The 27,404-nt window shown below is 34.8% G+C and overlaps 1 protein-coding gene across 9 annotated transcripts in view; it reads right to left on the reverse strand.

Annotated features, from left to right (window-relative positions):
- CPEB2 (cytoplasmic polyadenylation element binding protein 2) overlaps positions 1-27,404 on the reverse strand; it is a 58,669-nt gene that overhangs the window by 1,003 nt on the left and 30,262 nt on the right. For 5 of the 9 annotated variants that reach the window (XM_053922106.1, XM_053922102.1, XM_053922105.1 and 2 more), the window contains 7 exons: positions 24,829-24,852; positions 18,189-18,359; positions 17,205-17,294; positions 10,331-10,449; positions 9,936-10,050; positions 6,571-6,752; positions 1-2,980 (listed from right to left, as the gene is read on the reverse strand). The exon at positions 1-2,980 is cut by the window's left edge and continues 1,003 nt beyond it. In XM_053922106.1, coding sequence (XP_053778081.1) covers positions 2,753-2,980; positions 6,571-6,752; positions 9,936-10,050; positions 10,331-10,449; positions 17,205-17,294; positions 18,189-18,359; positions 24,829-24,852 — 929 coding nt within the window. In that variant the 3' untranslated portion in view covers positions 1-2,752. The remainder of the gene's footprint in view (positions 2,981-6,570; positions 6,753-9,935; positions 10,051-10,330; positions 10,450-17,204; positions 17,295-18,188; positions 18,360-24,828; positions 24,853-27,404) is intronic. The other 4 variants (XM_053922108.1, XM_053922104.1, XM_053922107.1 and 1 more) reach the window with 1 other exon arrangement.

The following is a 27,404-nucleotide window of genomic DNA, read 5'->3' on the forward strand; positions in this document are numbered from 1 at the left end:
AAAAAGAGTGGATCTTTAAAGTATTTTTTTTCCTCCATAGTCATACTTTTGGGCAGCAATAAGAACATTTAGAGAACACAACTGAAGAAGCTTTGAAAATACAAAAATACAATCAAAATTAATAATTTCTACAAAAATAATAAAATAAATATGATCTGTAAATTAAAAAAAACCTCCAATACAGTGTTCAACAGTTAGAAAATAAGAATGTAGTACATTAAAGGCAAAAAAAAAAAGAGGTAGGGGTAAAGTGGGAAAGGATCAAAATATTAGGTGAACAAGCTTTAATTGTAACAGAAATGAAGGTGAAACAAACCATACATTTCTGTCATTTTTACCCGTGGCGAAGAGGGTGTTCTATTACGTTTCCCTTCATTCCCAATATTTATTTTTGTTTAAGAAGGGAAAGTGATTTTCAACATCTCCAATTATTTGCATCATATAATTTATTTTAGTGTTCATTATTTAATACATGAAAAGGCTCTTCAATTTTAAACACGAAGCAGAAATTATGAAAATAAAGTTTAAAAATCTGCGAAATTAAATATCTAAATAATTAACATTGCAAAACTACTGATTTCTTTTCTAAATTCCAAAAATTGAGGTATAGCAAAGGAGATGTCATCAGTCAAAAAAAGTGTGCCATAAAATAGCTGACTGTTGGAAAAATCTCTCACAGAGATATAAAAATAGTGCATAACAAATGTCAAATGGATCAAGGTTGGCAGGGTTAAGGTTAGAAAAGAATACTCCAAAAATCTGGAGGATCATGGTTAAGTAACAAATAGGGAACATCGACAAATAAATTAGTAAAAAGCTCTTCTGAAAACAGCATCAACTTTAAACATTAAAAACTTGAACCACAACCACAGTAAAACAGCAGAGTTAGACATGAACCACGTATTTTACAGTACAAAAAGCACACCATAGACAACCAATGTTGAGATCAACACTTTGCTCACACGAAGATTGTCCCAAGGGGCTGCTCTAAGACAATACCCTTGTAATTTTCTCTCTTTAGAGTCAAGAATCTTAGTTCTGCATTTAAAAAAACATCTACCATTGTTGGTGCTTTGCTTAGATTGCAGTTACTTTTACATTAAAATATAGGGGCTGGTTGCATTAAAAATGCTCTAAAGAGAAAAAATGTCCCTAATGATATTCTAATAGTGTTTCAGTACCAAGAGAAACTCATTACCTGTCGCATGTTTCCACGCCACTTTCCCCAAAACTGCAAGCAAAGTCATTACCAAAATTCCTTCATCAAAATTTTTTTAAAAAAGCAATTCTTAACCATTAAGAACGACAGTGTTCCATGCAACAGTGACCCCAGTTTAGACAGAAGACCCCAATATATATAGGTCAAACATGTAAGCAAGTTCAAGACAGATTTCACCATTGTCTTTAAGGTAAAATTGAATTTTATGCAACTAGCCATCTGTATATTTTCCCATCTCCATTTTGACTTTACTTAGATTTACTAAAGTTTTGCATTCTTTTATAAAAGTTCATTTGTTTAAATATGGGCTTCTTGTGGGTCTTACATTTGGTGACTGGTTAGCAGTGTGCTGGCCATCTTTGGTTTATAAAGGATGCCTTAACCATGAACTATCAAAGGGGCTAAAATCAACTTTGTTTAAAATTCTAGTACTTCTCTTTTACTCCATCTTTTATCTATACTATATCACTGCACATGAATTAGAACCGCACGTCACAAAATTGCACAGGGATTACAAATATTACATCCAGTCTGCATAAAATCGAATTCCACTACTGACCAGATCACAAAAATGGCTGCACTCTCTAATCTAAAACTAATTGCATATTATACACATGTAGGACAACTTTTTAAACTTGAAGTCACAATAATGCATGCAAGTTTGCTTTTTTTAAACAAATTTTTATAATTTGTTCATGCTAACTAGATTCAAGAGAGCTTTTTTGAACATTTGCAATACCTCACCTCGTTAGTTAATAACTCTAGTGCATGCATATGGTGTATACAGGTAAGTAAACATGCATTTTTTTTCACATTCTAAAACTATGGCAGTTTAGGCCATATTGTGCTGCCTGCATTTTATCTGCAATGCAGTGTGTCTCTAACGTTTTCAATCCCGTATTAATAGGTGGCATTTACACATAACACCTATATAGCAGCAAAGCTAATACAGCTTGTGATTAAAAATGTTTAAAAATAGCTAATAAATCAGATTATCTTGAGGTATTATTTCTTGCAAGTCAAAATGGAGAGCAAAAAAATCAACCCTAATTTTAGTTTATGTATACACTGAAAATAGCAACAATAAAAATAAGCATTTGTAGCAGACATATTCCATCTTCACTATTATTTTGCTACCTTTGGTAAATTACTGGGGCAGATCTTGAAGTTAAAAACCCACGTTTAGAAATAAGTGCACGCTTCACCCACTACATAGCAGCAGACTGTTTGCCCCTACGCAAAACATTCTCATATCTAATTTTAACTTTACATATAAAAATAACTTGGAGAAAATACAAAAAAACATTTTATTTTAACATGAAAATATCACAAAAATTAGTAAGCCTGAGATGTAGGGTTTTGGTGAAAAACAAGAGGCTTGTAGTGTTTTGGCTGCTGATAAAGATGCATGTATTGATAGCTGGGGTGAAAGCAGAAGAATGCACTTATTTCTTCTGCATGTCAGTATCTTCGGACACGGTAAGCCACATGCAGCCTTTCTTTCCTTGTTCAACGGAGGCAGGTTTGCTATTCTTAGTTCCAGCGGAAGTGGATCTGACGTGGGCGATCAGCACCTTCCTTTACCAATGGCTTATGGAACTCACGTCCTGCACGAGAGTGGATATTTGCCCAACAAAACTCACAGTAATACTGCAGGCAAGTGACATTGGCACAAAAAAAGGGAGCAAATTTTCCACCACAGCGTGCACCCTGGCATTCATCACACATCTGGTCATCTAGCACATATGGCTTTACCTCTACCTGGAAAAGAGAGAAAAATGTCTCATTAAGTCTGCTTCAGAAATCACTGTAGTGATAATTTAAAATGTGTTCTAGAGAAAAAAGACTACCACTGAATGTTGAGAAAGCAGGCAGTTTCCTGGGGAAATACTTTACCATATGGTAGGTTTAAAAAAATTATTTTGTTTTTGAACTAATCATCTTTTTATATGATGTTTCGTGTTCATAATTGACCATTGATTAAATGAGCACTTAGTTTGGTAATTTTTCTGTATTTTTGGTAATGTAATTTTCAGAAGACTATAAACTGAATGGTATTTACTGTATTTTCCAATGACAGAAAATACTTTTAAAATCTATAAAAATCTAATTGATTTGCAAAACCTTCCACCCTCGCCTTTCTTAAAGTAACATCTTAAAAGCAGCAGTGTGTTAATATTTTCAGAGGTGACTCTGAGTAAAAAAGTAAAGGGATATGAAGTGGTCATGGAAGACAAATGATTTCTATATTTTTTTCCTTCATTCCAACACCACCGGTGAGATGGCACAACCCTCAGCCACTGGCTGTGGCAGTGCTTCTCCGCTGCAGGCGAGAGCTGTACCTTGCTTGTGCATAACTGCTTGGAAACCTGGAGCTGTAGATAATGTTGTTGAGGGCATGCCTAGACTTCTGTGAACTTGTAAGATAGAAAGTCAAAGTCCCACTGTGAAGGCCTGACTTAGTAGAAGACCTCAGATTCAAGTAATGTCTGAGTGCTAAATCTCTTAACCTCATCTGTTAAATGAGGATGAAAGAACCTGCCTAATAGAGTGAAGATTAGATAACGCAAATAAAAGCATGTAAGACACTGCTTGGCACTTGGTAAATACTCTGTAAATTAGTGTTAGCTATTACTGGCCGAGATAGCCTTGCTTTCTTGTTTGTAGTAACTTTATAAATGAAAAGTCACTACCTTTGTATGACTAAATAGTGGCAGGCAGCCTAAAATTTCAGCCTTTCCATAGGAGAGCAGAGAAAATTGAGTGTCTTCAGAGCATGGCTTTAGATAAAGTAGTGTTTGCTTGTAGTAAAAAAGTGACCCAACAATGTCTACTATGTATTCTATTGAAATACTTTCATGTGTGCAGAAATTGAACCTATAAGAATATTTTCTGCGGCATTATTTGTAATAACAACAATTACAACAAACTGGAAATAAACTACAAGTTCATAAAAAGAATTGCAAAAAAACTTTCATGGAAAGTTTGGAAGTAATAGAATTACATTGTTTATATTTGTATTTCATCAATTAGAGTTAAGATAAAAACATTTTACATATATTAAACATTTTGCTTTTCTGAACTGCAAATAAGCAGGTATATTTTAAAAAATATATATTTTTAAGTTCTCTTTGCCAGTTAAGGATTTTTAACCTTTTCTTCCATTTGGCCTTTTATTCTTAAAATAATCTTTGACACAAATTCTAAAATTTTTATGTTCAATCTTTATCTTTCATCTTTTTCCTTTATGGATTCTATCTTGATTACCAGGCTATTATTTTTGATTCAGCATTTTAATCATAACTATAATGAAGGAAGAACTTCACTATGACTGAAGAATATATTAAGGTAGCACAGGAATTATTGGATTTAATGTCATTACATGATAAATTCCATGAGCACAGGGAAAGTGTCCATTTGCTCAATACTCAGTACCTGGTACCTAGCAGAACATCTAGCACAGAGTAGAAACTATAAATATTTGAATAAAAGTGGTACATTTACACATGCTTTCTGGATTTCTTTTTCATAGTTATTTCTTGCCATGGATTTTAAGCAAACTGAAGATAATTTCAGTGCTGTTTACTTTATTTCCATAACACCTCATGATGCTAAGAGCAAGTATCAAGAGTTAATGTCAAACCATTGAATACAATTTTACAAATACAGTGTTGTCAGTTATTTGCATTTTTAAATTCTAGATATTATTTTATGAAGCTAATCTACTTAACTCAAAATCACAGACTTCAAAGATGGAAAACTGGAGTTAAAACTGATGACTTCAATATCTATTTCTGATTAATAATGATCTCTAACAATTAACTTTTGTATGAGAAACGGCTTCATCAATTCTTTACCTATTCTTATTTTCCATAATACCTTAGTAGCACATATCTAAAAAAACCCCAAACTTCTCTTAGGGATTTCAATGCCTTTTTAAGATGGCTTGTTTCTCAATTCACTTGTTCTGCATCTGAGTTGCTACTTAAGAATCGATACTCCCCCAAATATCGGCCCTTCATTCTTACTTTGGAAACAAAGAGGTATGAGGTGTGACAATGCAACAATCTTTTCCCTCTGCTTCTGCATATTAGACAACTACAAATAAATACAAAGCAAATAATTTCCTCTGTGACTGTATCACCTCTCTGTAAAATAGGGGTTAGACTACATCAGTGGTCTAAAGCGTGGCTGCACCTTAGGAGCACCTGGGGATACCTGGCTGCATTCCAGACTAATTACGGCAGAGTCTTTGGGTAGGATTCAGAGGTCAAGGTTTTTCTAAAGCTCCTGGTGACTTTAATATAAAGCCGAGTTGAAAACCATTGAATTAGAGAAACTCTAAGGTACAAACTGGCTCAAAAATTTTTATATGAATATCAGAATAAAAGTAGAGCCCCTTTTCTTAATTTTTTCACAATATTTTAAGTAACAATGCCACAAAACAATGCCGAACAAAAAAGCTACCTTGCATGTATGAATGGAATGTGTGCTGTACTTTTTTTCTAAACAGTATGGTTTGGTAATTAAATCGATGCCACTTTTAAGAGCCCATGGGCTAGTAATTAGCATTAGTTAATCAGCTCCCCTGTCTCCCAAATAGTCTTTTATTGTGCAGTCTCCAAGAACCTTCAAGACACTGTTACACTGGGAAAGTAAGAACCCACTCAAGTTATAGCTACTAATTTGGACATATGAAAGCTAATTTACCTAATATTCTTAGTATATCCCATGTGTACTGTAAATGTAAACATTCTTAGTTTAGGACAATTATTTTGCATATTGAATTTGCATATTTATTATTTATCTTTAGGGAAATATACACAATATATTTTTATTTTAGATTTTGTAACAAATGAAAAATAAATAACACTTAAAAGCACTTAGTACAAAGCTCTATTCTCAGTGCTGCATTATATGTGAATTCATTTAATCCTCAAAATAACTGAGGGCAATTTCATTTTGCAGTGAGGGAAAAGAGGCATGAAGAGGGTTAATTTGTCCAGGATTAGAGAGCCAAATGGTGGAAATGGGACCAGGGAGTCCAGCTCCAGAATACAAGCTTTAAAACAAGCTCTGCCTCCAAAGTTAGAAGGATATTCAGACCTTACTGGCTAATACAAATTTTTGACATGCCTTAAAATGCCATTTATATATTTCATATTATACCTGAAGCTTAAAGTACATTGAAAAATTTCACATTTCAGAGGTATTTTGATATGATATATATCTTTCAGAGTTAAAAGGAGTATAAAAATATTCAGTGTTTGAATTACATTAACTCATTATTTCCCTTATTATCATCAGCACCTTATCACAGAACACAGAAGATCTTCCAGTATGCAACTTACGCGTTTATCAATGTCGCCGTGCTGAAGCTGGACAAACCGAGCACTGATGGCAGCGATATAGCTCTGCTGATTGGAGAAAGCGACTCGACCAGCACCTTTTGGGTATTTTAGCTCAGGATCTGTATCAATTCCTGCATAACAAACTCCACCATACAGCCGGTCCATGATCATGGCAAGTTCCACTTCAAAGGAAAAAGAAGTTCACATCAAATGTGAGAGAACACAGTAAATCAACAACCTTTAAGTGCCTTTTAAAAAAAGTAAAAATCATCTGGACATCCAGTTTCACGCTCTTTTCTAAATCCAATCTTATCATTTGTACACAAGACACCAATTGTTCTCATTACAGAAGAATTATTTGGTTGGCCAAAAAGTCCATCTAGTTTTTTCTGTAATATAAAAGACATATTTTTTATTTTCACCAATAACTTTATTGATTTGGATATTTTGAGTATGTTGGCTATCTCCCCCATGGTATAACACTGATTGTTCTCAATTGATGTCTTGATTTGATCGCTATCCACTTCTACTGGTCTACCCGCTGTGGAGCATTGTCCAGTGAGAAGTCTCCAGCATGAAGCTTCATAAACCATTTCTGACACACCTGACCAGTCACAGCACCTTCTCCATACACTGCACAAATCTTTCTTTGTATTTCAGTTGTTTTTACCTTCCTTGAAATATGAAAGCATAATGTGCCAAAAATGTTATGTATTTTCTTCCATCTTCAGTATTAAAATGGCTACACAAAAATTAACTAATTTTGATAAGTTTTTAAAAAAAATGCATGCTGATATGACAGTTGTCACAATGCAATCTAACAAAATTGTTTCAAATGAAGTTAAAGACAACTAAGTGCTACCAGAGCCGTCTTCCGGAAAAAAAGAGATGAACTTTCCTCTCCATACTGGATCCCTCCCAATATATTGTAATTTGTCCCATCTTTAATACTCTTAACTCCTTCTTCCTCTCAGTGATTGCTTCATTTCTCTCTTCCCCTAATTGCTAAAAATTTTTTGTGCTCCTCAATCCTTCTCCTCTCACTCTTTGTTCAACCCTTCATAATCAGGCTTTCACCCCATAACTCCACTTTAATTGCTCATGTCAAGGTCACCTTCCTATCAAGTTCAATGGTCAATGTACCTGAAAGCAGCATTGAACATAGTTCTTCTCTTCTTTCCCCTTGAAATATTTTCTCCATGTAAAATGGAGATATTATTCTACCAATTTTCCTCCTGTCTCATTGTAATTCCTGCTTGTCTTCTTAGTTCTCCCTCAATTCCTTGACTTTTCAATGTCAGAAAACCCCAGGTTTCAGTCCTTGGACTTCTCTCCACACTCCAGGCTTTGGTGGCTTGATCCTGTGTTATGCCTTTAATCACCACCTATCTATTCTCAGCTCCTACATTCCTCCAGTCCGGGCCTCTTCCCTGGACTCCAGACTCGTCCATGCACCTGCCTACTGGACGACTCATACTGACATTTCACAGATACTGCAGCACTCGGTGCATTCAGCACGGCACTCCTGATCTTCCACCATCCCATTAATCCTGCCCCAGTGATTTTGTGCTGATTCACTTAGTAAGCAACGGAAAAGATGAAGTTGCCAAGTCAGGACCCTTGGCTTCATCTTTTCTCCACACTTACATGTGTAATCCTGTGAACCTGACCTTCAAGACATATCTAGAATCCAATTACCTCACTTTCCTTATGGTCCAGCTTTCATCTGGATCATGGCAATAGCCTATCTCTTTGCTTTTGATCCTGCCCCCGCCCCTTATTTGCAAAGGAGCAGCATGTGATTCTCTTAAACAATGTACTGGTTTCCCTCACTATCTGAAAGTAGAGGGATCCCTACAGAAACTTTTGTAAAAATTAGGAAAATTTAAAAGTAAAATTACTCTATTTCTCTTGGTTAGCTAAAATGGGTACTAATGTACGTGTTTTATAAAAGTGAAGTAGCGTAAAGTAAATCAAAGTTTTGAAAGTCAGGGACACCTGTATTAGATACCAATGGCTTAAATGAAATGTATACTTGGGAGCTTTGAAAGATGTCATAGCTTTCAAAACTAATACCCAAACCCTCCCAACAACTTGCTCCTTCTCCAGTGTTTCTTAACTTAGTAAAAGGTACCTCTATCTACCTAGTGGCTTAACATTGGAAGCTGGGATTCAGCCTCTGCATTTACCTAATGCCGTATGTTCACTTAGCTCTTTCTCCACTACCACCACTCATCTAAGCCACCATTACCTGTCTCCTGAACTGCAGTAACAGGCAACTACTCTCAGATTGGTCTACCAATATCTACTCTCAATCCTCCATGAGTCATTAGCTAAAGAGATCTTTCAAAAATGAAAATATGATCATGTCTCCTTCTATTAAAAACTCTTCATTGGTCTCCCCTTGCTCTGAGGATAAAGACTAAATTAGCATATTAGACCTGTATGTCCAGACCCCTGTTGATGTTTTCAGTGTCTTCTTGTGTCTCTCTACTCACTCCTTCTACCCGCAGGCAGGCACTCCGGGTTTCTCTCAGTCCCTCTGATGTATTCTGCTTCTCTACACTGAAGGCCTTTGAACATGCAGTTCCTGTCATCTGAAGCTCCTTATAACGCCCCCGACCACCCCCTACTCCTTCTGTTCCATCTTTACATGTCAGCTTAAATACAAGTATATTTAAATAACAGATTATATCACCTTCCCTTGCCATATGCTCTTCTATTCTCTATAGTCTTTCTTTGTAGCAGTTATGTCCTATTAGTACTTGTATGTGTGAATAGTTCTCTAACCTGCATCTCCTATACTGGAGGAGAATGTTCTCAGTAATGAAAGGGCCACTGATACACTTCACAGGACACATGGCATCCTAAAACTTGCGTGCACAGTGGCCATTTACGTCTATAATTATGTTCCTCCATAACATCTTCCAGTAAACCTCTGGTTCCTGGTTACTGACCATGTAAGTTTATCATTCACTTGGCTAAAGTGGTATTTTTTTTTAATCCAAAATTTCTTCTTCAGATATCAGAATCAACCCACATAAACAGACCCCAAATTCTCGTATCTTAGCAAGTAACACTTAAGAAGTCAGAAGTATTTGAGTGGATTTTTCTTATAGAGTCTGCTTGGAGTTAGCTATTAATATCAATAGATGAGGTCCAATTGTCCAGTTACTTGATGGTTTCAAGAACAATTCTCAGAATCTGTCTCAGAATTCTGTAGCTAGCAACTGCTGGGCATAAAGAATTTGCCCCTCACCTGTCCAATAGTGCCAAGGATATAATAGCTACCAAATGTTTACTGAGACGATTAATTCATATTTAAATGATTAAAAAAACCCACATAGTGTTAGCATTCTACTTACCAGCCCTTAGTGGCCTGGGAACACCTCCAACAAAAATTGTTTTTCGGGGATCCAGAGGCTGAGAACCATCCATCACAAAATCACTATCACTTAAATTCCAAGGACGGATCTGAACCTATGAAGAAAAAGATACTACTTTATTGGGTCTTATTCCTTTTATAGCTTATGCTGTTTTGTGCCAGTTAACAGTGGTTTTTTTCATTGTTTAAAATTTTGAACAGTTGGATTTGGAAACAAATTATTATTGTTTTTTATCTAGGAATTATAAATTATCCAAATTTTAAAAAACTGACCTTTTAACATGGCGGTTAAATTGTTTTCTACTAACAATTACTTTAAAACAGTTTTTGGAAAACTTGCATTTGTAGCTTAGAGTTCATGTAGAGTTTACTTACTGGCTTGTCTTTGATGGTTGGGCTGGAAACACACAGATAGAGTTTTCCATCTTCTTCGATACACGCATCAATTAGTGCCTGAACTGAGCTTTCTTCTTGAAAGAGAAGGAATGCATAGCCTGTAATATCCAAGAAAAATGAGGCAATATTGTCAAGGAAAGTGATTACACCCCAAATTTCATTACTGTTTAGAAAATACAAGTTTTTTTAAATGAAAATATCTATCAAATAAGACTAGAATCATTATACTTTTTACAGAACACAATACTCTGAACACAAAAACATATACTCAATAAATTAATTTGCTACTTTATATACAGAACTGAGGTAACAAGTGGTTAATTATTTGCTCAAAGTAAGTCATATAAGCAAGTAATTGGCTGAGTAAATCCAAACTCAGGTCAGTCCCATCCTCAAACAATCTGGAAAGATTAATCAGTTGAGCATATTAGGATCTGAAGTTTCCTGTAAGTGTCTTCAGGGTAAGGAGATCTGGAGCATACTTTTGGACTACAGCACACTTGGAAAGGCCCAGGAATTTCCGTAAGTAGAGGGAAAATTCCACAGTCAACTTGACAACTTCCAAATGATACTAAGAAAACTATCTTAGGGAGGTTGGAATGAACAGGTTCCTTCAGGGTGGGTCAGAACTTGTAAATCAAGTCTCAACTTGGTTATACAATTTTTTCAGTCTAGTGACTACTTAGACTGTACAAAAAAATCCAAGCTCTTGCTTAAATTCCTGTATCATCAGGAAATATGTATCTCCCCCTTTTCTTTCAACAATCAATTGTCAATCTTTAATCAATCATGCATCAGGCAGAGCAGACTTCACTATAAAAAGGCAGCAAACTTTACATTCCAGGTTTAGTATTACATGATTATTCCCAGCAGTTGATAAGTGTAAATAACCTAAAAATATCCCTTTCCTTGACAAGATTTCTGCCCAAACAAACATGGAGCACTGTAATCTAGTCCTAAAATGAAGCCATAACGCAGTCCACACACACCTGTTCCATTAAACAATGGGAAGTGTGAGGTCATATTTCACATAGAATTCAAAAAACACTGCTTGTTGCCAACAACAGCTTTTATTAACACAAAGGTCTGATGCGACACAGAAGTACTTCATTTTAATAAAATTGTACTATTTGACTGCATAAATAAGACATCAAACCAACCTACACACATAGAAACTTTCACAGGTACAATTATGCAAGATTAAGAAATACATTTTAGAAACTTTTTAATTGTTAGAAACAATTTAAATATGCTTGAAAAAATAAAAAAAAATGAAGACTCATTTTCTTTAAGTGAAGTCTTTAATTCTGATACAAAGCTGAGCACTTAAAAGCTATAATTGCTTCGTAATGATAGAAAATATATGGCTAACTTATTAAAAAAGTATTTTAAATTCAATATTTTAATGCGGTTTAAGTTTTGTGATTTTTGATATAATTATTTTCATATTAATTTTTAAACAATACTTTAAGTTCAATATTTTTAATATTGCTTAATTATTTTTGTGACTATTAGGGAAGAATTATTTATATCACAAAAATTAATTAAGCAACATGACAGGTAAGCTATGAGCTTGCTAAGGAAAGCCATTAAATATTGCAATACTCTTACCAAAAACAAACCACCTATAGTTCTAGAACTTATTACAGCAAGCCAGTAATAGTCCCACTGGGTACACCTCACTCACTGCAAAGGAAACATACATACATGTGTGGCTCAGTGACCAAGGGCTTAAGTCCCTGCCTAATTACAAGGCTGTAACACCAACTGGATGCTTCTACACCGGAATTTTCCAAACCATGAAAAATGATTAATTACAGCAATGACAAAAATGCTTGAAAGAACATGTTTTAGGAAAACTGGTCTTTGGCAATGGCTACAATTAATTGTACCCCCCTCCCCCATGATTTGACATGCTAATACACACACACACACACACACACATTTTTGGTTTTGGTCTGAGAAAATAAACTAACAACTGCCTCAGAAACCACGACGACAAGAACCGCAACAGTAACCACAAAGACCGCTTCACTAAATTTATGCCAACACATCTTCCTAGACTTACAGCCCACTGTCCCCCTAAATGAACAACAGGCGCATGTAAAAAATGTGCATGTCTCCACAGAAACCTATTCTGGCTCCTTTTTAAAATTATACTTCAACTCCCGCCTGGAACTCAATTTTAACACTTTTTATCTATCTAAACTGCACATTTCCTTTCAGATTTAGTTTAAGCCTCAATGAAGCTTCTTCCCCCCACCTACTTCAGGTCAAAGTGATTTCTCTATCCCACAGGTGTTTATATCACACATTAGGCAATTATTAATCCGTGATTACTGAGATTACAAGGATGAGTAAAGACAGTCATACAGATTATTGGAAGAATGTGACATTAATAAAATAATTATGTATTTTTAAAGTTGTAAAAATGTAATATTGCAACTGTGACAAGTGCAATGAAAGAGGACAGTGCTAGGACAGACTATACCTTGATTTGAACTCATAAGGTCAGTCCTGAAAGTTTCCTGTGAGCAACTGATATTTAAGGTGAGATAAGTAGGGGATTTAGATGCAAAGACATTGGACGAGGGTCTTCAGGCCAAGGGAACACCACACATAAAAGTCCTGAGGCAGGAGAGAGCAAGGCCAGATTATGGAATCAGAAAGGAAAAAGAAGCAATAGAGGGAGAAAAGAAAGTAGAGAGATGGGGAGGCTGGAGAGGCAAGAGCATTTTTGCCATTGCTCTAGCAATAAAAGAAACCACTGAAGGATTTTAAGCAGGGGAGCACAGAGTGGCACCATCAGATGAGTTAGAGAGATTACTCTAGCTGTACTAAGGGAGAAAAACTGCAGAGAGCCCCAGATGCAGACAAATAGTCACGTACATATTTGAAGGAGTTCTGGCAAGGGATGACGGTAACTTACACAGGAACATCAGAAACTAACAGGCATATTAGGGGGAGGGGGAGAAGGAGGAGAGATGATCAAATATATGGACAACAAAATGGCAAATACATATCTGTCATCAATAGAATCTAAACAACAAAATGAATAAGGCAGCAAAAATAGACTCGTGGATACAGAGAACGTTTTGATGGTTGCCAGATGGGAGGGGGTTTAGGGGGATAGGTGGAAAAAGCAAAGGGCTTAAGAAGTTCCAATTGGTTGTTACAGAACAGTCATGGGGATGTGAAGTACAGCATACGGAATATAGTCAATCATCTAATAACTCTGCATGGTGTCAAATGGGCATGAGATTTATCAGGTTGGTCACTTAGTAAGTTACATAGTATCTAATCACTGGAGTGTACACCTGAAAGTAATATAATAATGTATGTCAACTGTAATTTAAAAATAAAAACTATAATAACAAATAGATAAAAATGTACAAAAAAGACAACAGCCAACACACATACACACAAATAAAATAAACTTTATAAAAGAATAAGATAGTAAAACTGTGGACAACAGTAGGTTAAAACTGAACTAACAAATATCTATATAGACCTAAGCTTTTCTCTAAACCAAGGATTTGGGACCTCCAAGTCTAGTAAATTCTGAAATCATGTGAAAATTTAGAGTATATGGAAAGAGGTCTATAGCTTTAAATTCTCATACAGGCCTGGGATCCAGAATCCCTGCTCAAAAGATGTTCTTAAGCCCTTAAGTACAAGATCTAAAGGCATTAAAAAAACCCAACTGTATTATTATTACATTTCTTCAAAAAAATTACATGAACTAGCAATGGAGGTTCTATAGTTCTCAGGGACAAAAAGTAGAGATGGCCTATGTAATTCATCACCAGAAACCCTTAGCTAATTTTTGTGTACCAGTAATTCTAACATGTTTCCTTTCCCAGAGCCAAAATCAGAACATTCAATAGATCTACTGCAGTCTTTTCTGTACTTGAAAATTCACTCAGCTATGAGAATATTGTGGGGTTTTTTTCCCCTAAAATTGTATTTCAATAATACCTAAAGAAAGGGAGGGGGTGGGCAGGATGGAGTGGAATGAAGGGGGGGAAATGGGACGACTGTAATAGCATAATCAATAAATATATTAAAAAAAAAAAGAAAAGTCTTAGTCCTTCAACCTGCCCCCTTTTTCACTTCTGAGAATTTGCCATTAGGAATGTAACTGACTGGAAGAACATTCAGTTACTTCTCTCTGCCTCCCCTGATCACTGTGGCCAGGGAATCCTTCCTCTTCCCGTTGATGGTGGTCTTGTTTTACTCACATGAATGTTAGCATGGTTTATGATTCTTAATCAGCCACAGCAGTATCCCAGCCCCATACCAAGCCTCCCAGCCCAGGGTTCCAGTGCCAGGAAGACATTGGTAAGTTCCCACAACTTCTGGCTGCAAAAACCAGCAGGGATTGAGGCACTACAAGAAACTGCTGGAGACCCAGGTAGTTCCTCGTAAAGAACCCACACATGGACTCACCTGCTCAGACTCACTCCCTCTGAGCTCCAGCACTGGGGCAGCAGCTTGAAAGGCACCAGTGGCGTACTGGGAGAAACTGAAGGGTCTGGCATCAAGGCGAGCAGAGGTCATTTTTCTAAATCCTTCCCCCACAGAGCCAGCAAGCTGGTGCCATATCTGAGATTCCATCAACCTGGCTAGCACTGTTTGACCTCCCTTGTAAATCCTCAGAGACATCTCCCCATACAACTTAACAGCCCACCCAAGGGGCTTTTCCATATGAATGGCTAGTCTTGACTCATGCTGAACAATTTCCTAAATCCTCTCAAATAAGTAACAGTGGCCTCAGCAAGCCCCTGGCCCAGCACTAGCAGCAGTCAGCCTAGTTTCACAGCTTGGCTTTGCCTTGGAATCTCCAAACCCAGAACAAGTAGCAGCCACCTCAAATTGCTTTATAGCTTAGGCAGGGTGGTCCCCTGCCAAAACACAGGTGTGGGGTGATTTTGGCCTGCACCACCCAGCAAATCCCAGGGCAATGCACCCAGTGGACAGCTAAAGACCATGTCGGAGCACTACCACCTGTCCCTGCACAGTTGATCCTCCACAGACGGTGGGGTTTTGTGGTCAGTAGTCATAAGCCAATCCTTGCAGCTGACTGGCCTGGGTAAATCCCTCCTGTTGATCTGCCAATAGCAACCAAGGCTCAACTATAAGAGAAGGGTGTACTCAGCCCATACGGATGGTGCGCCTTGAGTGCCCAGCTTGGGTGATTGCGGAGGCTATGCCACTAGACCCTATGGGACACTTAATACATTAGGCAACACTACCAAGACAAGGAGTCAAAGCAGCTCTACATAATACATAGAAACACACACAGGGAGGCTGCCAAAATGAAGAGACACAGAAACATGGCCCAAATGAAAGTACAGATCAAAACTCCAGAAAAAGAACTAACAAAATGGAGATAAACAATCTATCAGATGCAGAGTTCAAAACACTGGTTATAAGGATGCTCAAGGCACTTAGTGAGGACCTCAGCAGCATAAAAAAGATCCAATAAGAAATGAAGGATACACTAGTTGAAATAAAGAACCATTTATTTCACAACAGTAGACACAACAGTAGAGTGGATGAAGCTGAGAATCAAATCAATGATTTGGAACATAAGGAAGCAAAAAACAACCAATCGGAATAATAAGAAGAAAAAAGAATCCCTCCCCCCAAAATGAGGATAGTATAAGCAGCCTCTAGGACAACTTCAAGAGGTCCAACATTCTCATCATAGGGGTGCCAGAAGACAAGAGAGAGGGAGAAAAAAATTGGAAATCTGTTTTAAAAAATAAAGAAAACTTCTCTAATTTGGTGAAGGAAATAGACATGTAAGTCCAGGAAGCACAGAAAGTCCCAAACAATTGGACCCAAAGAGGACCAAACCAAGACAAATCATAATTAAAATGCCAAATGTTAGAAAAAGAGAGTCTTAAAAGAAGCAACAGAAAAGAAGTTAGCTACAGGGGTATCCCCTAAGACTGTCAGCTGATTTCTCAAAAGAAACTTTGCAGGCTAGGAGGGATTGGCAAGAAATATTCAAAGTCATGAAAAGCTAGGACCTACACCCAAGGTTGCTCTACCCAGCAAAGCTATCTTTTAGAATCAAAGGGTAGATAAAAAGCTTCCCAGACAAGAGAAAATCTAAAGGAGTTTATCATCACCAAACCATTATTGTATAAAATGTTAATGGAACTTATTTTAGTAAGAAAAAGATGATGATTAAAACTCTGAACAATAAAATAGCAATACATACAAATCTATCAACAACTGAACCTAAAAACAAACTATACAAACAAGAAGAACAGAGATAGAATCATGGATACGGAGAGCACTTTCATGGGTGTCAGATGACAAGGGGGTATGGGGGACTGGGTGAAGATGTGAGAGGATTAAGAAGTATCAATAGGTAGTTACAGAATAGCCATGGGAATGTACAGTATAGGAAATTAAGTAGCCAAAGAACTTATACACATGACCCATGGACATGAACAATAGTGGGGGGATTGCCTGAGGGAGTGGGGGATGCTGGGTGGAGGAGGGCAAAGGGGGAAAAATCAGGACAACTGTAATAGCAATAAAATATAATTAAAAAAAGAAAAAATGATACTTTATACAGAAAAAGTACTGAAACATTTGAGTCTTTAAAATCATCATCAAAACATTATAGAGAAAGTATAGCAAGTCTGGACTAGGTCTCTTGACTACTCTGCCTCACTCGATACATATTACCAGCCTCTACAAATTATACTCCTAATTTTTAGATAAAGAAATAGTCATACTCAATTAAAAAAAAAGAAAACATGAAGTAATTGATAGTTTCTTTTGCTTATATAGAATTGATTCTCTAGCAAAAATTACTAGTAAAAACCCTTACCTTTTGGTGGAAAATAGGACTTGCTTTCTGCTTTATGAGGCCAATCTACTACCAAAGGTCCAAATCTTCTGAAGCTAGCAGTTATTTCATCTTAAGAAAGTACAATAATATGCATTAGAAATTAGTTTTAATAATTCATTCTAAAAATCCCATATTTTATTACTTTAAAGATCTAACATTTAAAAATACCAAATAGCCTAAGTTACAATATAAACACTGAAAACATGTGTAACATCTTATTAAAATTATACATAAAAATAGCTATTTTGTCCAAATAAATTCATTTTTAAGTAGCACATTGGCCAGAATAATCAATTAAGTGTGACTTTTAAACTTTTATGGAAAATTGCATGGATAATAATGAATACAGTACACCAAACCTTAAATATCACTGGCTTGAAAAACATGCTAACATTATGCTAAGTTAAATAGAGATTCATTATTGCTTGACAAGTAAGAACTTGGAGACAAAAAAGAATGCTAAAACAACATGTGAAAATCTGTAATACTCATAAATACTCATAGCACCTGACACATGCCAGGTAGTTTCACTGAAACACATATAGGTCAAATCTAATATATGTTCTAGGTAATTTTATCCCATGGTAACCTTATTATACTGATTAGTATGCAGAATAATCTTCCAGTTTATTGAATCATTGACTCATCTATTAGTTGTGAAAGAGAATAACAGATTTTCCACAAAAAATAGGTTCTATCCTTAAAAATATAAGTGGAATATCATCTAGGGTATGAAAATCTTATTTATAAAAAAATACAGTAGCAATATGCATTATAACATAAAGAAATCAACTTTAAAAAAGTTTTTTGTTCAACTGCCTCCACATTTCAGCAGGTGACAAAATATTTAAAATATTTAAACAGAGATGGATATCTATTCTAACTGAAAATCTCTAGAGGTAAAAAATTCTTTACATTCACATTATAGTTCAGTTTTTTTTTAAGCCCAAATCATCAACTTACCTTCATCAATATCTGGAGGAAGACCACCAACAAAAACTTTTCGAGAGAAGCGTTCTATTCGTTCTCCATTTTGATGGGCTGAGTAACATGTGGGTGAATTTAAAACCCCAACTTGATCAGTATGACCATCATCCAGCAAGCCATCATCGATGGGAAAGAGGGAAGAACGACCTAAAACATAAGAACAACTGTGACTTGAATCTCAGATATTAGAAAATGATAAATTAAAGCATACATGACAAATGTAAAGACTAATGACAAATTCAATGGCTTAATAAATGAAGGTGATGTATGCATAATAGAAAGTAGGAAAATAAATTTATTTAAGAAACAGAGTAGTCAAGCTAGAAAAGCACTTGAGGTTAGTCAGAGTACTCAGTCTTGAAAGCCAGGCTAAAGGGCATTTTATTTAGTGGGTAAAGAAAGTAACAATACAGGGGTTCAAGCAAGATAACAACTTTTTTCTTGTGCTTTAGGAAGACTTAGCAAGCATGGTTAAGGTAGGTGGAAATGAGCAGATCAGAGGCCTTCAAAAAATCCAGGAAGGATGGATGGCAGGGGTAACTACAGCAGGAAAAAATATTGTAGATGGGAAACAAAACAAGAGAAAAATAGTGGAAAGAAGGAACCAAAGGAGATTATAATACATGAATGGTAAGAACCACTAACTAAATATAAGGACAGTAAAGACCAGAAACTGGTATAAGAAGTGCTATGTTTTAGATATGTGAAGTTTCACAAGCCGATAGGAGGTTCAAGAGTAAATATATGAAGGTTGCAAATGAAGTGGAGAAAGGAACTCAGTCATATATGAGGGGGGACCCAAAACCCCCTGGAATTTATTTATATAAAATTGAATATTTACTCTTATGTTTAAACTTCAGTCACCTTCAAAGTACTCTCCAGTTGATGCAAATACTTCTGAAGAGTTTTATTTCCTCTGTTCAAACAGTTTTTGAATTTGTTAGTTTCGATGCCTTCTAGTGCTTTTGCCATTTTTTTGTTTCAACCTCTCTTCCACACTGGGAAGACATTTCTCTTTGAAGACTTTTTTCATCCAGGGAAACAAAAAAAAAGTCGCTGGGGTGAGATCAGGTGAATACGGAGGGTGGGGCATGGGAGTGTTGCCATTTTTCATCAAAAACTGCTGAACACTCTGCCTGGTGTGGGCAGGTGTGCTGGTAAATCACCCGTTGTGAAAGGGACAAACATGTTGGAAGAGTCTTACAAAAAAATTCACTGAAGCTGAACACTGCCTCTCACAACAACGCCAACTGGTAGAGCGATACGGATGGGTTCCTGGAACACTAACCTAGCTGGGGAGGCCTGTATTCAAAGGAGCCTGCCACCCTCCAGAAGATAATTCCAATTTTTTGTGTCTCCCCTAAAAGGAGTCAACTCAGCAGAGGTTGATTGTTTTAAGGTTCCTGGAAATATCACAGATAAAAAACTCCAGAGAAAAATGATGAAGACAGTTCTTTGGAAAACTTACAAAAAAGAAATAGAACATTCAAGGAGATAGAGAAAGAAGTGCTAAGAAAAGTAAGAGTAAAGCCAAAATATTATTGTGACAGAGTGCCAATGAAAAATAATGTAATAACATAAAAAAGAGCAATGAAGTAACAATGTGAGATGTTAAATGATTTTTAAAAATGATAACCATGTTTGAGAACATGCATGATCTTCGAAAGTATCAGTTTTAATAGACTTGGGTGGGAGTCACAATGCATGTAGAACTTTGTAAAGTACAGATATCAAAAGATGATTCTTTAGAAATTTATTAGAAAAGGAAAAAAAAAAAGAATGTAGACAGGATGTTTTTACATAGAGATGGAGTGAAAGATTTTGTTTTTGGATGAGGAAATAATGTATATAATAAATAAATGACATTCACCTTAATATACAAAGTAATAAATATTCAACATAAATGTCATTATCATCTTGAAAAATATGACACATAATGATGCAAGTGATATAAACAAGGAAAGTGTGAAATACGTCAACTTACACAGAGAACTGGGGTTGGGGTGACAAAGAGGGGGTTACAGGTTTGTGAACTATAGCTAGCCAGATGTTGGAAATAATAATTTGAAGTTTATAAGACATAAAAACAAGGACAAAATTCATACTGAATATAAGAAATAAGAATTATTCCACAAATTCAAACTTAATTTTAGTAAGTTATTCTGAAAGATACACATGTGTACTGTGTAGCTTTGTGAATATTAATTTAATTTTCCCAATTCCTCTGCTATCAGAAATAAGGACTAATAAACAAATGTCAATATTCTTTGTGATCAATGGAAAGAAACCTCTTCAAAATAAAACTTTTACTGAACAAAATGAACCTCATCAGGATCTATTAAAAACGGTATTAATGGTGGGTAACTGGTTCATAATAAATAATTCTACATTTAAAAAACATATAATATGAGGTGGAAAAACAACATACCTACTAGTTTTTGATTAAAAAATTGATAGATTCAAATTTGACAGTTATTTCAGATATGCCAATACTTTAGAAATTTTTCACTTTAAGGTGTCCTAACAAACATATAAATTTAGTGGCTCCATAGACACAATAAAATCTAACAAATTTTTATTATGAGAAAAAAATGCGAATTATAACTATTTAGGGTCCATGAATGCAGTGGCTAAGGAAATCTCTATAAAGCAATGTCAGATAACAGAGATGACTCAAAATGACAACTATTTTTGTTAACTCTAATACTGTAAGTATAATTATAACTACATTTACAATTATTCCATACTACTAACTATAATAATGTTCTAACTATAATAAATAAAATATTATGGTTAGTAAAATAGCAAATATCTACAATCTATTAACCAAAGTTCAGCTGAGCAAAGGATGTAACAAAAGGCTAAGAACACATCGCACACTAGTCATACTAACCAGAATCTTCATTGCTAAAAAAGGACCACTTTCTTTTTAGAATACATAAAAGCTATAGTTATTTAAAGGAGAACTGAGTAAATGCCACCATCAGAAATATTACTTTGTACCTTGCCAATCATCCTTTCCTTTAACCCAAATTAACTTGATTATAAAAGGGGAACCACTAAATAATTACATTTTCCATGTACAGTATACTTTAAACATACATTCTAAGAATTATACATACATATACTTAGTGCATGAAAATTACTGGCAATAAAGGTAAAATCATATGTGCTGAGAGAAGTAGAATTTGGTTAAAATCTGATTTGGACTAGAATATTTACAATGGTTTTTGACCAAAATTAAATTACCTTTCTTCTTTTTTGCTCTGAAACTAGGATATATTTTTAGATTCTTACACCCCAAAAGAGTGAAACTGAATGATAATAAGCACACAATATAAAATCTGTGGGGTGTAGCAAAAGCTATATACTTACAGGAAAATTTCCATGCTTAGAGAAAAATTATAGTTTTAAATGAATATTAGACAATCAGAAATGTTTGAATAATCCTAGTTTATGCCATAAAAAAGACAGAAAAAGAATAGCAGATTAAGAACATAAAGTAGGATAAAATTAAAAAAAAAAACACAATAACATAAAAAACAGACCAACGGAAAGATAATCAATAAAGTCAAATGTTGGTTCTTTGAAAACTACAAAATTGGTATATCTCTATTCATCAAGAAGGAAAGAAAACTCAAATCACCAATACTAGGTAAGAAAATGGGGACGACCTCAATCAATATAGAATCTAGGAGCATTAAAAGGCTAAAAATGGGATTATAAACAACTTTATGCTAATAAATTCAACAACTAGAGGAAATAAACTGCTTTAATAAATAACCTTTAAAGATTGGCACAAGAATATACACACACAATGTATATATAAACATAGAACTAAATAGATATAGAGCTGAATAAATAAATATAGAACTGAATAGTTCTATGAAGTTGCTGTTTTTTGTTCTTTAAAAGTATGGTTCTTTCACCAGGAAAGCCATCTAGGCCTGAAAATTTCTTCGTGGAAAGTTTGTTTTTAAGTTATAGATTTTATATCTTTAATAAATGTAGAACTATTCAATACATGAATGTATGTTGACATACTTAATACGCACACAAATGAAGGCAAATCAGTTTTGCAATAAGAAAAGGTACAAATAGAAAATATAAGAATTAATACAATGTAATGAGATTAGTTGTAACTCAGATTACAAGGAGATTCTAACTCTGACTGTGGTGGTTATGCTAATACACATAAATATCCTTGACTTTGCATATTTTAACCTTATTCTGGAAGCCCAATGAAGGCATTTCACAGCATAAAAGAGGGGAGAAGCAGGAGAGAAAACGAAAACATGTGCACAAATTAGTCAGTTTATAGCCTGAAGCTAAGCATTGTTCTGTGATCTCAATGTATTATCCTGTTCTTTTACTTACTGAAAGTAGTTCTAAAAATAAAGACATAAAATATATTAATAAAGCATAAATAGGAATATGCTTCCCATTTTACAAGACCCAGCAGTCCTTCTATTAGGGTAGATAACCCACCAGTGTGATTTTATTTAATATGCAAGGATAAAAAAACTATCAAAGCAAAAGAACTGGGTCCAGGACTGATCTCTCTCAGACATCACCTGTTCATTCAGACAGAATCACTGCTCAAGCATGTTTCTCCAAATAACTTAGAATGAAACTATAAGGTACACTTATCAGGTAAAATATTTTGGTCCAATAATAGTTTTGTCCTTTTCTCACAGAGATGAATAAGGTATGTAAACTAAATAGGAAGGGGGAAATGAGTAAAAAATAATAAGAGAACCCAGTTTACTTCTAGACCTTTCTGTGTTATTGGTTTGGTATGTTCTTAAAAAAATGTTTTATTATTTACAGTCCAAATATTTTCAAGTTCAAATAAAATCTCTCAATACTATTTCTAATGGTTACTTTTCATTGGACTACATCAAAATCAAAATTTTAAAAGCAGACTCCTACTATTCACAGAGTATCAACTAAAAAAATTACTAATGTCACATAATTTGAGAGGAAAATTCAGCCAAGTGTGACAGCTGTTAGTTCTGTCCCAAAGAAGGTCGACTTAAAAACCATGCGAGAGCCTTCTTTTTTCCAAAACTGGGCGGCAGCTCTGAAGCAGAGGAAATCTTTATGGCTCCCAGAAGACAGAGATATATAAGGGTAGTAGCAAGCTCCTATCCAGTATTATAATCATAGTCTACTGTTATAAAATTGAGATGAAAAAAGATAAATAATGTGGTTCTTTCTGTTAACTTCCTCCCAAGAACGTCCTAGATCATGACATTTACACTGGAGTATGCCAAATTAGATTAAACATAAATTGCTAAGGTTAAAAGATGAAAAGTGTGTAAGAAAACCCCAAATTACTCTATAGTTTCAGAAGTACATTAAAATCATGGCTTGGTAAGTGGGGGTTTTTCCCCCCAAAGAATTGAAGCTCCACATTAAAACATCACAGTGATATGAGATAGTCCATAGATCTGAAAATAGATCCTAAAATTCTAAACTTTCCTTCTCTCTTTTTAGTTGCTAATAACAATCTTTAGAAAGTTTTAAGTTTTCTATAGCTCTAACTTTTTACTTAGAAAACTGAAAATATTACTTAAGAATACAAAATACCAGTTTCTGTCTTTGGTGGTGGCGAATGTACTCACGACTTAGATAAAAAGAAAATGAAGCACTGGCACAAACATGTGACATTTATAAAAAGTCACTATTATCACTGTCTATCCTCCATGGCTCAAGGGAGATCTTAGGGGTTAAGGAAAATACTTTCTATTTAGTTTGGCACTTATAACAACTATATAAATATCACAACTATTGCTCACTTAAGAATAATCTAGTAGTATAAAGTTACTTTTGCTTCTTCTCATACCATTGACTTTTCTACCTCTTAAATTTTGCACGTAAAAAAGAGACAAAGTTTAAGCCAAAGGAGATGTCAGCTGCTTTCCTAGAAAGTCTAATAGTCCAGCATCACACAGTCCCAGCTTTTTCTGAAGATAATAAGAACCCTGAAGGGAAGACTATGGGGGGGGGGGGCGACAGAGAGAGAGAGAGAGAGAGAGAGAGAGAGAGAGAGAGAGAGAGAGAGAGAGAGAGAGAGAGAGTGTGTGTGTGTGTGTGTTAGTGGAGTGGGCGGGGGGAAGGACTACATTCTGAGAAAACAGAAATATTAGCAACATGATTTCTATATATCAGTGTTAACTTGTTATTTTCAACTGGGCCAAACATAAAACTAATATTCTAGATATATAAATTATATACCAAGATAAAGGTAACCAATTATAGATTTAGAGATTATAAAAATCATATTGCATGTCACCTTCACTAGTATTTATTAAACATATTTCTTAAGCAAATGGTAAATGACAGCTCTATTTTAAAAGGTATAAAGTAACTTTAAAAACAGTTAAAATCTGGGCAGTTTAAAAAGGACAATTTTATTAAATAGCCATATTAGTATGAAATGTTCTTTAAAGGTTAAGAATTTTAGGATTCAAAATTTGACAATGAGTGCTCAAATCAAAATACAATTCTGTGAGTTTTCAGACATTTCATAAGCAATCTGTGATAATTAATACCATTGATCAGTAAAACCCAATTAGAAACAATTATACCATAGCAAACAGAAATGAATTACCTCGTCTTCTCCCATAACTCCTTGCTGCATGTAAACAAAGGACAAATTGTAAAATGTCAGAACTAAAAATAAGCCCACATATACAAATATTTGTGATATGAAAAGCTATGTGGGCATCTGGAAATTAGTGCTACTTTGTTTTCAGAGTTATGATAATGCCAATATATGACATCTGCATGTTGTTTTACCATTTACAGAGCACTTTTATTACATATCTCATCTGAACTGTATAAAAACTAAAATTAACAGGAAACACAATTTATTCTCATTCATGTTAAAATTCATGAATAAATATTTGTTTCATCAGATAAGGATAGGAATATGTAACACTTTACACTTAAAGAGCATCACAAATAATTTTTCCAATGAATGGGAACAACTTGAATTAAATCCTTATTCTCTACTTATTGTAACGTGACATTGCGTATATAGTCTACCAAACAGTTACTCACATCCAATTCACATTATACCAAACCCTGCATGGAAAAAGTACTGGAAGACACAGGAAAGAAATCAATCCATATTCAAACTTGCTTCGTTGAAGAAATCATTAATGGTAATAGAGCTAATGATGCTTTCTATTTGTTTAGAACATTTTATAACAGGTATCTAAAGTGTTTATGTGTCTACCTTTGGGGTAATAGGGATTTGGATGCAAATTATTATTAGCATCATCATAGAATACTAGGTATGTTAAATACTGTGAAGTACAAAGCAGTAAGGTATTTTAATCTGTTACTAGCAGTTTATATAACTCCTTATGAAGAAAAGATACTGCAATGTGTTTTTCATTAAGAAACTACCAGTTTGATAAAATTCACAACTTGTTTTTAAATGACTCCTCCCCCCAAACCTGAGTATGCAATGAGTACTTGTACCCTGGAATTAATATATAAAACCAAGGCAGTAAACCAAAAGTGATTGTTAAATTTCACATCTTTTCTCATGTTCATAGTGTTTTAAGCCTGGGAAAATGATACTGAATAAATCTCAAATAAAAACGTATATTAGAAGTTGTCAGAAATGTCTCCCTAAAAGTATGAAACTTAAAGACCAAAAGAAAACATTTCATCTCATTAAATATAGTCTACTTTTAAGTTTTCAAAAATATATTTTAAATTTTATACTAAGGCTTTAATAATAAATATGTCTACAAGTTGAGAATATAGCATTAGTTCCCTTATAATAAAAAAGGGGATAAACAAACTAGTCAGCTCTCTTAGTCATTACTGTCTAAGAAGTCAAAAAATATAAAGGCTCACATCAGTCTTTTACAGAAAATAATTTCATTTGCATATCTGCCAATCTGCCATTCTACTGTCTTTATTTAGCTATATAATTTACAGCAGACTCAACCTGTCCATGAGTGCTAACTACCTCAGAGCTCAACAGATTAACCTGACCTATGTAGCTTGCCTGTATGTATACACATATATGGTTTATGTGTGTATATATATATAGTTACATATACACAATTACGTATGTGTGTATGTGTACAAATGTGTGTGTGTGTACAGGGTGGGGCAAAAGTAGGTTTGCAGTTGAGTACATGAAACTCAGTTCATTCTTGTGTTATTATTTATTAATTATCCCACTATTTTCCATATAAACTGTAAACCTACTTTTGTCCCACTCTCTGGATTTAATTTACATAGAGCTTGCCTACCTATATATTAGTTTAGGGTGAGGGTAGAGGTGGAAGTGTCATTTAGAATTTTGTTATATAGGTCTTCTGAGACTTACTATAAAGACCTTAAAAGCACAAGGTCTCAAAGAGATGGGATATCAAATGTGGAAAATCGGACCAATAAAATAGGAGTTTTAATAAAGCTATCAAAAACAGGATTTAAAAGGGTGAATTCCCTTAAGTCTTTAATGCTGTAAGAGGCCTGGAAATAATCAATAGGCCCCCACGCACTTCACAGCACAATCTCAGGAGTTGGGCTTCCTGCGTAGGCCTAGGCATGGTCTAGTCATATTAATCCAGTATAAATTTGCTTTGGGGCATTTCATTCATGGCTACAGAGGGTCAAACGTTTATAAAGCAAATAAACTATTCTCATCAAATTTAAAGTCGAATTATGAAGTCATAACGTGGCACATAATTCTTAACTTGAGAAAATTAATGACACCATAACCAGTTTATATTCTTAGTGGTCATGTTCTTAGCTGTTCACAGCATCTTAGATTTCCATCTCATTCCTAGGCTTGAACACAATTATTTAGAAAATTTCTCCAACTATCTCATACCTGAGGAATTTTAGAATCCTGTAAAGAGCTATTCCACTTATTTTTTGGACAACTCTCAGATTCCAAGTTTCTACATTACCAAAAATAGAACTGACTGCAGATGGAGCTAAATCATGTGAAACATTTCCTATTCCCTGTCATGGAAATAACCAATCTGTTGCCATCATGCCAAACAATCATGGGTGTACTCACTTTCCTACAAATGTTTCCACGTGAATTTCTGGGATATGTTCTGCTATAACTTTATCAGTAATCATTAAATTACTGTTAATTACGTTTTTTAAAAGTCTTCTTTAAACAATATGCCCCTCCAAACTCATTCAGAG

This window comes from Desmodus rotundus, chromosome 4 (genome assembly GCF_022682495.2).
Source record: "Desmodus rotundus isolate HL8 chromosome 4, HLdesRot8A.1, whole genome shotgun sequence".
Classification (NCBI taxonomy): Eukaryota; Metazoa; Chordata; class Mammalia; order Chiroptera; family Phyllostomidae; genus Desmodus; species Desmodus rotundus.